Source organism: Pangasianodon hypophthalmus, chromosome 24 (genome assembly GCF_027358585.1).
Source record: "Pangasianodon hypophthalmus isolate fPanHyp1 chromosome 24, fPanHyp1.pri, whole genome shotgun sequence".
Taxonomy (NCBI): Eukaryota; Metazoa; Chordata; class Actinopteri; order Siluriformes; family Pangasiidae; genus Pangasianodon; species Pangasianodon hypophthalmus.
Window position 1 is genome coordinate 1,224,062 of NC_069733.1, and position 13,330 is coordinate 1,237,391.

General features: G+C 44.0%; 1 protein-coding gene across 12 annotated transcripts in view; it reads left to right on the forward strand.

Annotated features, from left to right (window-relative positions):
* The first annotated feature begins 2,525 nt into the window (after positions 1–2,525).
* The window catches only part of acacb (acetyl-CoA carboxylase beta), a 29,185-nt gene continuing 18,380 nt past the window's right edge, over positions 2,526–13,330 (forward strand). For 9 of the 12 annotated variants that reach the window (XR_008300825.1, XR_008300826.1, XR_008300827.1 and 6 more), the window contains exons 1-14: positions 2,526–2,683; positions 3,429–3,862; positions 7,939–8,071; positions 8,319–8,457; positions 8,572–8,681; positions 8,861–8,942; positions 9,793–9,891; positions 10,458–10,567; positions 10,842–10,952; positions 11,248–11,457; positions 11,653–11,823; positions 12,198–12,359; positions 12,454–12,617; positions 13,105–13,255. Coding sequence is in view for 9 of the 12 variants with exons in the window: in XM_034299231.2 (XP_034155122.2) it covers positions 3,549–3,862; positions 7,939–8,071; positions 8,319–8,457; positions 8,572–8,681; positions 8,861–8,942; positions 9,793–9,891; positions 10,458–10,567; positions 10,842–10,952; positions 11,248–11,457; positions 11,653–11,823; positions 12,198–12,359; positions 12,454–12,617; positions 13,105–13,255 (1,956 nt within the window). In the remaining 3 variants the exon portion in view is untranslated. Of the gene's footprint in view, positions 2,684–3,428; positions 3,863–5,321; positions 5,556–5,829; positions 6,051–6,845; positions 6,920–7,938; positions 8,072–8,318; positions 8,458–8,571; positions 8,682–8,860; positions 8,943–9,792; positions 9,892–10,457; positions 10,568–10,841; positions 10,953–11,247; positions 11,458–11,652; positions 11,824–12,197; positions 12,360–12,453; positions 12,618–13,104; positions 13,256–13,330 lie in introns of those variants that run through there. The other 3 variants (XM_034299236.2, XM_034299235.2, XM_034299237.2) reach the window with 3 other exon arrangements.

Here is a 13,330-nt window from a genome sequence, read left to right on the forward strand (position 1 = left end):
GACCCTCCTCACATACACAGTAAAATGGCTCAGACGCAGTCGGGATGTTCAGCTATTAGGGCCTTGAAGAAATGGTTTGTTGGAGTTGCTTTTGTTTTTGCTGAAAATTAAAGTGTGTGCAATAAAACAAGGACATGAAGATTGTGCTGGATTGCGACGCTTCAAACTGACTCAAACTGACACTTTGTGTTTGATACAGTAAGGGAATATTTTCTCTCTCTCTCTCTCTCTCACACACACACACACACACACATTTGGCAATCCTGTGAGTCAGCGCTGCTTGGAAAATCCCTTGGGTTCCAGAAATGCACAAACACTTTCGATATGTTAAGATGATAAAGAGCTCTCTCTGCTGGTACACTGTGTTACTTCACTCACACACTGCCCTCATCAACACAGCCCAGTGTTAGTGAAATAGAACACAGCCCTCTGTTAGTGAAATAAAACACAGCCCACTGTTAGTGAGGATAACTGAAATAGAACACAACCCACTGAAACAAAGTGGGCTGTGTTTAACACAGTCCTCACTGTAAAATGAGTATAAGTGAATTGGGACGCAGAACACTAAAAATGAGGGTGAGTGAATTGGTACGTGTCCCTGTAAAGTGAGGGTAACTGAATTGGGATGCAGAACACTGAAATGAGGGTAAGTGAATTGGGACATGGGTGCGTACAGTGAGGGTAAGTGATTTGGGACGCGTCCCTGTAAAGTGAGGTAAGTGATTTGGGACACGTCCCTGTACAGTGAGGGTGAGTGATTTGGGACGCGGCCCTGTACAGTGAGGGTGAGTGATTTGGGACGCGTCCCTGTAAAGTGAGGTAAGTGATTTGGGACACGTCCCTGTACAGTGAGGGTGAGTGATTTGGGACGCGGCCGTGTACAGTGAGGGTGAGTGATTTGGGACGCGGCCGTGTACAGTGAGGGTGAGTGATTTGGGACGCGTCCCTGTATAGTGAGTATTACTGAGTTGGGACACGTCCCTGTACAGTGAGGGTGAGTGATTTGGGACGCGTCCCTGTACAGTGAGGGTGAGTGATTTGGGACGCGGCCGTGTACAGTGAGGGTGAGTGATTTGGGACGCGTCCCTGTATAGTGAGTATTACTGAGTTGGGACACGTCCCTGTACAGTGAGGGTGAGTGATTTGGGACGCGGCCCTGTACAGTGTGTATATCTGATTTGGGACGCGTCCCTGTACAGTGAGGGTGAGTGATTTGGGACGCGGCCCTGTACAGTGAGGGAGAGTGATTTGGGACGCGCCCCTGTACAGTGAGGGTGAGTGATGTGGGACGCGTCCCTGTACAGTGTGTATATCTGATTTGGGACGCGTCCCTGTACAGTGAGGGTGAGTGATTTGGGACGCGGCCCTGTACAGTGAGGGTGAGTGATTTGGGACGCGTCCCTGTACAGTGTGTATATCTGATTTGGGATGCGCCCCTGTACAGTGTGTATATCTGATTTGGGACGCGGCCCTGTACAGTGAGGGTGAGTGATTTGGGACGCGTCCCTGTACAGTGTGTATATCTGATTTGGGATGCGCCCCTGTACAGTGTGTATATCTGATTTGGGACGCGCCCCTGTACAGTGAGGGTGAGTGATTTGGGACGCGCCCCTGTACAGTGAGGGTGAGTGATTTGGGACGCGTCTCTGTACAGTGAGGGTGAGTGATTTGGGACACGTCCCTGTACAGTGTGTATATCTGATTTGGGACGCGCCCCTGTACAGTGTGTATATCTGATTTGGGACGCGGCCCTGTACAGTGAGGGTGAGTGATTTGGGACGCGGCCCTGTACAGTGTGTATATCTGATTTGGGACGCGTCCCTGTACAGTGAGGGTGAGTGAATTGGGACGCGCCCCTGTACAGTGAGGGTGAGTGATTTGGGACGCGCCCCTGTACAGTGAGGGTGAGTGATTTGGGACGCGCCCCTGTACAGTGAGGGTGAATGATTTGGGACGCGCCCCTGTACAGTGAGGGTGAATGATTTGGGACGCGCCCCTGTACAGTGAGGGTGAATGATTTGGGACGCGTCCCTGTACAGTGAGGGTGAATGATTTGGGACGCGCCCCTGTACAGTGAGGGTGAGTGATTTGGGACGCGCCCCTGTACAGTGAGGGTGAGTGATTTGGGACGCGGCCCTGTACAGTGAGGGTGAATGATTTGGGACGCGCCCCTGTACAGTGAGGGTGAATGATTTGGGACGCGCCCCTGTACAGTGAGGGTGAGTGATTTGGGACGCGGCCCTGTACAGTGAGGGTGAGTGATTTGGGACGCGGCCCTGTACAGTGAGGGTGAGTGATTTGGGACGCGCCCCTGTACAGTGAGGGTGAGTGATTTGGGATGCGCCCCTGTACAGTGTGTATATCTGATTTGGGACGCGCCCCTGTACAGTGTGTATATCTGATTTGGGACGCGCACCTGTACAGTGTGTATATCTGATTTGGGACGCGCCCCTGTACAGTGTGTATATCTGATTTGGGACGCGCCCCTGTACAGTGTGTATATCTGATTTGGGACGCGGCCCTGTACAGTGAGGGTGAGTGATTTGGGATGCGCCCCTGTACAGTGTGTATATCTGATTTGGGACGCGGCCCTGTAGCTGTGTTTCTCTCAGGATGCAGGGAGTTTGAACGGTTTGTTTTCTCTGCACTGGTGTGAGTTTATCAGCTTCACGCCGAGCAGCAGGTGAATGTGTTACTGATATGTGCTAATATGCTAATATGCTAATAGTTAGAGATTACAGTGGCTGAAATAAACTCACTAAGTTTGTTGTTTAATTTGACTAAGTAACCAGCATCTGCTTATCAGTCAGCAGGGTTTAACTGTTTATTTCCCTTTTGTAATTGTATTTTAATATTATTTTAGCCGAATGCTAAGCTTCAGCTTCCGCTAAAACCCAGAAACTCGGAGTTTAGCTCGAGCACAGTGTGTCTGCAGCTGTGTGTTAGCATGCAGGCTAATGGAGTTAGCTAATGTTAGGCAGCTCTGAGGGGATTCAGTTTTATATTAGATAATAAATAAACGTGATGTGTTTTAAATGAACGCATTAAAATGAGAAAGATTTAAAGGTGTATTTTGTAATAATGTGGACATTAATGCGGTGTTTAGTTTGATGAAGTGGTTCAGTTTAGTGTTTCCTAAAGATAGCAGAGTGACCCTTCACCCAAATCACACACACACACACACACACACACACACACACACACACTTATCAGCAAGCCATGTCCTAAACTACACTTGTTCACTACATAGTGCACTAGTTTTAGTGTTGCCACTGTTTTAAAGACTCTTAGAGAAGAACAGAGTTGAGATCTTTGAAGGTTCTTTGGATGGATAATGCTTTTTCTGCTTTTTGGTGTATTTATCCTACAATAATTTACTAATTTATTCTACGATAATCGTATCTGCATGTGTGTATTTCCTCTTCCAGGTCGCTGGGATGATGAATCAAGTCTCCTGATCCTGACAGAGGTATTTTCAGTGCTGCTGATGGCGTGAGAGCTGAAGTTCTCTATTTTCTCCTCCTGGAAGCTTCGTCAGATCTGCACCGATGGATCACAGGTCGCAGTCTCCATCATCTGAGAATAAGGAAAACCCTCAAGCTGTTACTCACAATCCATCTGACCAAGCGTCCAGAGAATCAGATCACGCAGGAACTCTGTCCGCTTCCTGTGAGTCGTCAGGGCGCAGGTTCAGGTCGGTCGAGGAAGCTCGGGAGAAGCTCAAGTTCATCCTGGGTGCGTCAGAAGACAACTCGTCCGACGATGAGGCTTCCACTTCGGCCAAATCCCACATCAGAAGAGGGAGCGACGCACCTGAGGCCACCTTACAGGACACGGGCGCGTCCCAAACCACAAGCATGAGGTAGGAGTCAGAATCAGAAGCTCAGGGAAGATGTACAGTTTCACTCACATGGTAATAAACCGACCAATCATATCGCTCGTACTCTTTATGCTCAGGCAAAACACTTAAAGTTCTCACAGCATTATTTTTATGTATGTGTTTGTAATTATTTATTGTCTTGATGTAATGTAGTAGAAAAATCATATTCAGTGTGTCTTCAGGATGCACAGTGTGTGTTCATGATAATTAGTTTCTCTGAGGGTTTGATAAAAACACATCAGTGGAGCTGTTTTAGGAAACACTGGAAGTCCAGAAAATATTATTCAGAGAATTTTACTGTAATTTATCCCACAGTTCTGGATTCTGATTGGTCAGAAGGTGTTGATTAATGTTCTCTAACAGCAGCTCTGAGAGTAGTGCAGGTTTATGTTACTGCACTCCTTATCGTTTCTATAGCAACAGCTCATTTGCTCACAGGGACGTGTCCAGCGGACGCACTGCGTAATCTAAGGCTAATAATAAACAGATTTTAAACATGAACATTGATGGAAGGAGTCTCCAGTGTCAGCGCTTTGAACAGTCAGAGGTAAAGCTGGAACTTTAAGTTTTCTGACATCTTCAGGACAGAGGAGTTTACGCTTCTTTGCGGTTTCCTGCTAACGTGACAGGCTGAGTGGTTTTTTTTTTGTCTTATTAAATTCAGGAGAGAAAAGAGAGAGGCTGATGAAGGAATGACTGTTTATAGCTGCTGTAACGTAAGCGAGAACAGGAACTGACTTGTTTCACTGAACATTAACTGTAAAGTTGTGTTAGAGGAATAAAACACCTGGGGACGTGCTGCTGTAGGAAAATAATCAGCGTTAGGATGTTAACAGTAAGTCTGCTTCATCACATCACCGCGTCACTCAGTGTTTTACTGTAACACACACACTGAGGCGTAGAACATACACAGATCTGCGTAGCACCCAGCTGTACGTTGCACAGGAGTCATATAGAGACATTTTATTTCTACGTTTATAATTTTTATAACTTGATCTGAATATTAAACACCTTTAGCCTCTTAAAAGTGTTGTAGCTTTTGTTCAGTATCAGTAGAGTGCGCAGTTCCAACACACGTGTGTTCTCAGTGGGAATAAATCACAACTGTAACGTTATGGTCACGTGAATGTTTCATGCCCTCTGTGTGTGTGTGTGTGTGTGTGTGTGTGTTCTTGCTGCATGCCACATGTCTCTGTGTGCTATTAATGGAAGCTCTCCTCTCTGACATTGACTCTCACACACACAAACACGGCAAAAACTAATGCGTTTCAGAAACACTGTGTGTGTGTGTGTGTGTGTTAAGGTCCTTACGCAGCGTTACAGACTGATATGAAGCTCTGAGTGAGCACACAGTCAGAGGAGGGAAACATTAAGTTACTTTTATTTGTTTATCTGAACTGTGGAAAGAATCTAGGCAGGTATTCAGCATTGCCTGTGTGTGTGTGTGTGTGTGTGTGTGTGTTGAGTTGGATGAGTGTTAATGTGGGGAATCTGATCTCAGATCAGCTCTCCTGCACTCGCTGGATTTATTAATACCAGACCAGTCGTTCGAGGCTTTTGTTCCTGAATCACGCTCACACCGCTGGGCGATAAAGGACGACTAATCAGGAAAGAACACGCTCCGTATGCCACTTTATCAAAATCACCATGGAGACCAACTCGCATGGGCTAAAAGGTGAGAAATGAGCAGAGTCCGAGAGGCGAGCAGGTCTGTTTAAAGTGGGTTTGAGTTTAAAGAGTGATTTCTCCTGTCAGTACGACCCAAAAATAATCTCTAAAATAACTACACCTGATACAGAACACACACACACACACACACACACACACACACAATGTATTGTTTGTTTTTTTCCGTCTGCACACCATTTACACACTTCTCATGTTGGAGTTTTTTTTCTGGCAGGGAATGAGAGGGAGAGAGGGAGAAAAGAGAGGGAGAGAAAGCGAAAGGAATATGTCAAGAGAGAAGGAAGGGGAGTGAAAAAGGAAAAAAAGACAGGAAGAAAGGGGAGGAGAGAGAAAGAGAACATGGAGAGAACAGAGGGATAAAGAAGAAAGGAAATGAGTGAAAAATAAACACGGGAAAGTGGAAGAGAGAGAGAGAGAGAGAGAGAAGAATGGACCATCGTTTTTCTTCTTTCGTTTGTTTGATGACAGACGATGCAGAGCGGTGGGTACCAGACGAGCGAACACAAAACACACTCATGCAAGAGGCTGTGTGTGTGTGTGTGTGTGTGTGTGTGTGTGTGTGTGTGTGTGTGTTTCTAACAGCTGGTTTTGACAGCAGACACTTCATGCAAAACTTTGAGAACACTGCACTACACACTCACACACACAGTACTGCTGTAATTTCCACAGTTTCGTGTTTTCCTGGTTATTCATCAGCTCGTCCTCGAGAGTAGATGATAGACAGATGTGTAATATATTGATAGCCTGATATGTACAGATAAGTGCAAAAGTTTACACCCCCAATGGGTTTTGAAAGGGGAGTAAAGCAAAATGTGTGCAAAATTATTACAAAATAGTTATTGCATTCAGAAAGGAAAACTTGATTTTGATCACTTTTTTAACTTGTGATAGTGAATAATTGTGAATTTTTTTATGTTTGTCCAAAGAGGACGCAAACTTTTGCACTTAACTGTAGATGGATAGATAAATATGTAGATAATGGATGAAAGGACTCTCTGTATAGCGTATTTATAGAGTATATATAATAGAGACTTCTTTAATAATGTGATAAAACATCTTAAACTGTGATGTAGAGTTTTACACTGAGTTGGTGAATTACTGGTGCTTCAGGTTCTTTATGTTTGTTATTATAATGATACCAAGTTACAGCATTAAAGCAGGAAAGGCCGTGTGTTATAAAGTCCAGATTCTGAGAAAAGCCTAAACCCCACCCCTCTGATTAGATACTCAGCTGTAATTGGCTGCTGGAGGTCATGTGACTTTCAGTTTGACGGGAGAGAGCAGAGTACAGCACTAAGAGCAACTTACATTAGTGTGTGTGTTACATTGGTGTGATGGATTGTTTACTGGGTATGTACAGAAGTGTGTGTGTGTGTGTGTGTGTGTGTGTGTAACAGCTGTGAGGGTGTGTAAGAAGTTTTGGTAGTTTTAAGGACCTGTTTTAGTCAGTGTTTACTTTATATAACACTTTATATTTTGATTGTGTTTGTGTGTGTACAGCTCAGTATAGTACACGTGTTAATGATCTGTATATGTCTAATACTTTTCTCCCAGACATAGAGAAATGAATAGATAGATGGAGGGATGAATTAATGGAGAGATATATAAATAAACTCCAGAGCACCGTAACACTAGTGCTGCAGTTGGATAAAGTTATTAAACTTGGTGGATTAATGATGGAGTGATGGATATGTACATAAAAAAATAAGTGATGGAAATAGAAATGTGTGTCTCTCTATATAAATATCTGACTAGATAAATGAATAGATGGATGGAGAGATTGAAAGGTATAAATATATAGTGGTGAATGGATGGATGTTAAGATGAATGAATAGGTGGATAAGATGGATGGAGCTGATGGAAAGATAGAGGAAATGATAGAGGTTGAGTCGAGGATGCATACACTGGATAGACGGACGAATCGGATGGATGGGTGTAGGGAAAGATGGACAGGTAGAAAATGATGAAAATGATAGACAGAGTTATATAACGATATGTAGATAGAAGCTGAGATGTAAAAGTGATTAGTTTATTATTATTAATCTATAAAAGTAGTCAGATAGGCAGAAAGACTGATAAGTAGATAGAAGTGTAAACTGTAGAACTTACTCACTCTAACAGAAGACACTGTGTTTATGAGCTGCGCTGGTGTTTACTCCGCTGTGTAATGAGCTCAGGATGAACGCGCGCTGTTTATCAGAACAGGGTTTAATGTAGCGCGTTATCAAGAGCTGTGCAGGATAAACTGATCCCCCATAACCTGCAGCACTGAGACTAACTGTCATGCACAACCACTGAACTGTCTCACACTGCACTGAGGTTTATTACCTGTGTGTGTGTGTGTGTGTGTGTGTGTGTGTGTGTTGCAGGCCTAGCATGTCTGGTCTTCACCTGATGAAGAAAGGTCGTGAGCAGAGAAGGATGGACGTACCTCGAGATTTCACTGTGGCCTCTCCGGCCGAGTTCGTCAAGCGATTCGGAGGAACCCGCATCATAGAAAAGGTGTGTGTGTGTGTGTGTGTGTGTGTGTGTGCGTGTGTGCGTGTTGTAGGCTGTTGCTTATTATCTTATGTTGTTATCTGTTATATTTTAGTTGATTTTTTTCTGTGTCAAGTTTTTATGTAATGACACTTTTAACACACTTTAGAATTTCATCACAATATCATATGGAAATTTTTCTGTCTTTACACGCAGCTGTCCTGATCAGGTCCCTGTAACGTGATAATTGTCCGTGTTCGTCTGTGTTCAGGTGCTGATCGCCAATAACGGCATTGCAGCAGTGAAATGCATGCGCTCTATTCGCCGCTGGTCCTACGAAATGTTCCGCAACGAGAGAACCATCCGCTTCGTAGTGATGGTGACGCCTGAGGATCTGAAAGCTAACGCGGGTCAGACACCACGCTTTGGTCCCCTTCACCTTCCTGTTCCTCTAGTGAAAACCATGACCAGCTCTTACTTGTTTCAGAGTGTATATGTTATCTGTTATGCGTATTGTATTTCAGAGTACATTAAAATGGCGGATCACTACGTGCCGGTTCCTGGTGGGCCGAACAACAATAACTACGCCAACGTGGAGATGATCGTGGACATCGCAAAGAGAATTCCAGTACAGGTAACAAACTGCCCGTAATTCCCAAACAGACACTCAGGCTTCCAAAACCATACAAATAAAAGTAATCACTGATTATTATAATTACTGATAAGCACTGAATTACTGAAACCCTTATAAGGAGCTGATGGATGATGATGATGATGATGATGGTAAGAGTGATGCTGCTTTGCTGTCTTTAGGCAGTGTGGGCCGGCTGGGGTCACGCGTCGGAAAACCCAAAGCTGCCGGAGCTGCTCCATAAAGCGGGAATTTCATTTTTAGGTACAACTCCAGAAATAAAAGCCTCTTTCTTTGTAGCTGTTTTCTTTCTTTGGTTTCATTTTAACTACTCAGCAGTGATAAAATTGCAGGAGTGTGTGTGTCTCTCTCTCACACTCTCTCTCTCTGTCAGTGTCTGTCTCTCTCTCTCTCACTTTGTGTGTATGTGTCTCTCTCTCTCTCACTCTCACACTTTCTCTCTCTCTCTGTCTGGCTGTCTTTCTCTCTCAGTGTCTGTCTCTCTCTCACTCTGTGTGTGTATGTGTGTGTCTCTCTCGCTCTCTGTGTGTGTGTGTGTGTGTGTGTGTGTCTCTCTCTCTCTCAATCTCTCTCTCTCTCTCTCTCACTCTGTGTGTGTATGTGTGTGTCTCTCTCGCTCTCTCTCTGTGTGTGTGTGTGTGTGTGTGTGTGTGTCTCTCTCTCTCAATCTGTCTCTCTCTCACTCTGTGTGTGTATGTGTGTGTCTCTCTCGCTCTCTGTGTGTGTGTGTGTGTGTGTGTGTCTTTCTCTCTCTCTCAATCTCTCTCTCTCTCTCTCTCTCTCTCTCACTCTGTGTGTGTATGTGTGTGTCTCTCTCGCTCTCTCTCTGTGTGTGTGTGTGTGTGTGTGTGTGTCTCTCTCTCTCTCTCAATCTGTCTCTCACTCACTCTGTGTGTGTATGTGTGTGTCTCTCTCGCTCTCTCTCTGTGTGTGTGTGTCTCTCTCTCACTCTCTCTCTCTCTCTCTCTCTCTCTGTGTATGTGTGTGTGTGTGTGCGCGTGTCAGGACTCTCCAGGAAAGCCATTTCCCAAAATATCATACTGTTGCATTTTAATAATTTATATTTTAAGTATTCGTATGTGTGCTTGTCCAGGGCCGTCCAGTAAAGCCATGTGGGCTCTGGGAGATAAAGTGGCGTCTTCCATTGTAGCTCAGACTGCAGGAATCCCCACTTTACCCTGGTCTGGATCTGGTAATGTCTTCCTCTTTACTACTGTCTTCTTTTCTGACTCTACGCACACACACACACACACACACACACACACTCACTCATACAAGTGAAGTTTCTCCTTGCTTTTGAATCCGTGCACCATAACAATAACTGGTGTTCTCTTTTCTCAGATATAAAATTATGTTTATCCAGATGTTGTGAAATAATGGGCATAGTGTGTGTGTGTGTGTGTGTGTGTTTTTTCTCCATGACAATGGACACAATTGATGCCTTGTGTTTCAGAAACTGGGTTTCTTGTAGGGTCTTAATGTTGGTATGGTGACATTCTGCAGTAAGGAGATCTGGAATACTAAAATTCAGCGAGTCACTGGAAATCTGAGTGTTTCACTTGTTAAAGAATTGTTCTTAAATGCTACTGAAGGCTAAGAATGATTCTTTTGGTGATAAATATTCTTTGTGCGTGAATATTCTAGCAGATTTCCGAACCTAATACTGTGTGGTGGTAACATTTAATGTTAGATAATGGGATGTTAAGTTGTACCGTATCGTGCTGCTGCTCCATTTCTCGTTATTCTCTCTCTGTACAGGACTGAAGGTAGTGTGGGGAGAGGAAGAACAGAGACTGGGTCATGTGATCAGCGTCCCGCCGGAGCTCTACGCCAAAGGCTGCGTTAGAGATGTGGACGAAGGCCTCGCTGTAAATACAGCACTCAGTTTGTGTTATTTAATGCACATTTTACACACGTTTTACTCACATTTCAGACCTTAACTCAGAATCCTCTTCAGTTCATTTTTGTTTCCTTTTAACCTGATTAACTCTGTTTGGTTCATCAGCGACGTTAATAATCATCATTTTGACTAATAATCTGTTTTATTCATGTGAGGTGTGTGAGACTGGACCTGGGAGTGTTACAGTTATAGCTGTGTTATATGTTTGGGGTGTGTGTGTGTGTGTGTGTGTGTGACTGTAGGGTGCAGAGAAGATTGGCTATCCTGTAGTGATCAAGGCGTCAGAGGGCGGAGGAGGGAAAGGGATCAGGAAAGTGGACAGTGCTGAAGATTTCCCCAGCTTTTTCAGACAGGTCTACACACACACACACACACACACACACACACACATGCAGGTACCCAGGTAGATACATCAGTGCTCTATATGAATGATAGAGATGGATGCTCTAGATGGAGACCTTGTATAAATTATTGAGTGGAAGGATGCTGTATCTGGAAGCTGTTGACTCTACTGTGGGTTAATAGCCTCGAAGTTTTACATCATGCATTTTTATATCTGTGCAATGCAGTATTTTTAATCAACTATAGTTTCACAGTCTCATATGTTTCCTTTTAAATGTAAAGAAATTGTGTGTGATATTTGATCAGGTCCAGGTGGAGGTGCCCGGCTCGCCCATCTTCATCATGCAGCTAGCTCAGCACGCACGCCACCAGGAGGTGCAGATCCTGGCAGACGAGTACGGAAACGCCATCTCTCTGTTCGGAAGGGACTGCTCCATCCAGCGCCGCCACCAGAAGATCATCGAGGAGGCTCCAGCCACCATCGCCTCAGCCTCCACCTTCCAGCAGATGGAGAGGGTCAGTTTTTAAAATGTCTAGCAGTAGTAAGTTGAGGAGATGGAATTTTTCCTGATGGATTTTGGGCACATGTCAGGTAAAAGTTTTGTGAAATTATCATAGTTGGCTTTCATTAACCGAAATTGGAGGGTTGTTTATAAATTTGTCGTATGTTTATATATTTATTTGTTTGTTTGTTTGTTTGTTTATAATCAGTATGCCGTGCGCATGGCTAAGATGGTGGGCTATGTGAGTGCTGGAACAGTAGAGTACCTGTTTTCAGAGGACGGTAGTTTCCACTTCCTGGAGTTAAACCCCAGACTGCAGGTGGAGCATCCGTGCACAGAAATGATTGCAGACGTTAATCTCCCAGCTGCCCAACTACAGGTACTGAACACCTTACATACAACATACATCCCTTTACACAGTCACACCTGGAAGTGGAAAGTGTTTTCATACATTGTGATAATAATTAAGTGTTGTATAGATAAGAATAGCTGATAAGGAAGGCAGTTTTTTTTTCCACTGTTGCCATAAAGTACAGTCACCGAGGCTTGGGTGATTCTTTGGTACTAAAAAACAGAAATTATATTAAATAATGAAGTCTTACTCTTTTGTTTACTTCTCTCTGAAATTTTAGGCAATTGGTGCAACATTTTAATAAAGGTTTTAAGCTGTTTTGAACAGTATATTAGTCTTTTTTTTTTTTTTTTTTTTTGCTTTTATAATACCGTGTGTTTATATTTCATTAATTTCTGTAGATAGCGATGGGGATCCCTCTGCACAGGATGAAGGAAATCCGTGTGCTGTATGGAGAGTCTCCATGGGATGATGCTCCCATTAATTTTGAGGATCCGGAGTGTGTCCCCTGTCCTCGAGGACACGTCATCGCCGCTCGCATCACCAGCGAGAACCCGGATGAAGTGAGTGAGGATGGGATTCAGCAGATTTACCACGTTTTAAACCCATAGGTTTTAAATTACTGGGATAACATATGCGCGTGTTTGCCTTGTGCAGGGCTTTAAGCCGAGCTCGGGCACGGTGCAGGAGCTGAATTTCCGCAGCAGTAAGAACGTGTGGGGCTACTTCAGCGTGGGGGCCACAGGGGGGCTGCACGAGTTCGCCGACTCGCAGTTCGGACACTGTTTCTCCTGGGGAGAGAACCGAGAGGAGGCCATCTCGTCAGTATCAGCACTCACATCACATTATTACTGCTCCAGATTACACTACAGCTAATGCTATTGTCCACTTTGTCTGTCTTTAGGACTTTTCAGTGATTATTGTTTAATACACTTTCTTTGTGTTAAAATAAATAAGGTTCTCTAAGAAAACTGTAATTTTTAGGCAATAATCCAGTTTTTGAAAACAAAATATTCTAGTATGTTTCCAGAAAATGTTGTTTGTCGTAAAAGCTTACTTGGGTCTTGGTGATAATGATATATAATGATGTAGAACTGCCTTTTTGAAAATGTACTACAATGGGGACAATGTTTGTATGCTCTTTTAAAAATACTATTTTGTAAAATAGTAAAAATGCATAAAATAATTGTTTGGTCTCATTCTGTATTGAGTGAATCTGCATTCATAACTTCTGAGTGATGTGCGTAATTTGTCCAGTAGTTTGTTTAGTGAGTAAATGTTAATAATGGAATGGATTTCTGTGTGCAGTAACATGGTGGTGGCCATGAAGGAGCTGTCTATCCGGGGAGATTTCAGGACCACAGTGGAGTATCTGATAAAGCTGCTGGAGACGGAGAGCTTCAGGAACAATGACATTGACACGAGCTGGCTGGACCACCTGATTGCCGAGAAAGTGCAGGTACGAGTCTGACTGGACCAGTAACTGCAGGCATGAGGTCGGCTCTGGGGCTGGCTAATGGTTTAACATGCAGCA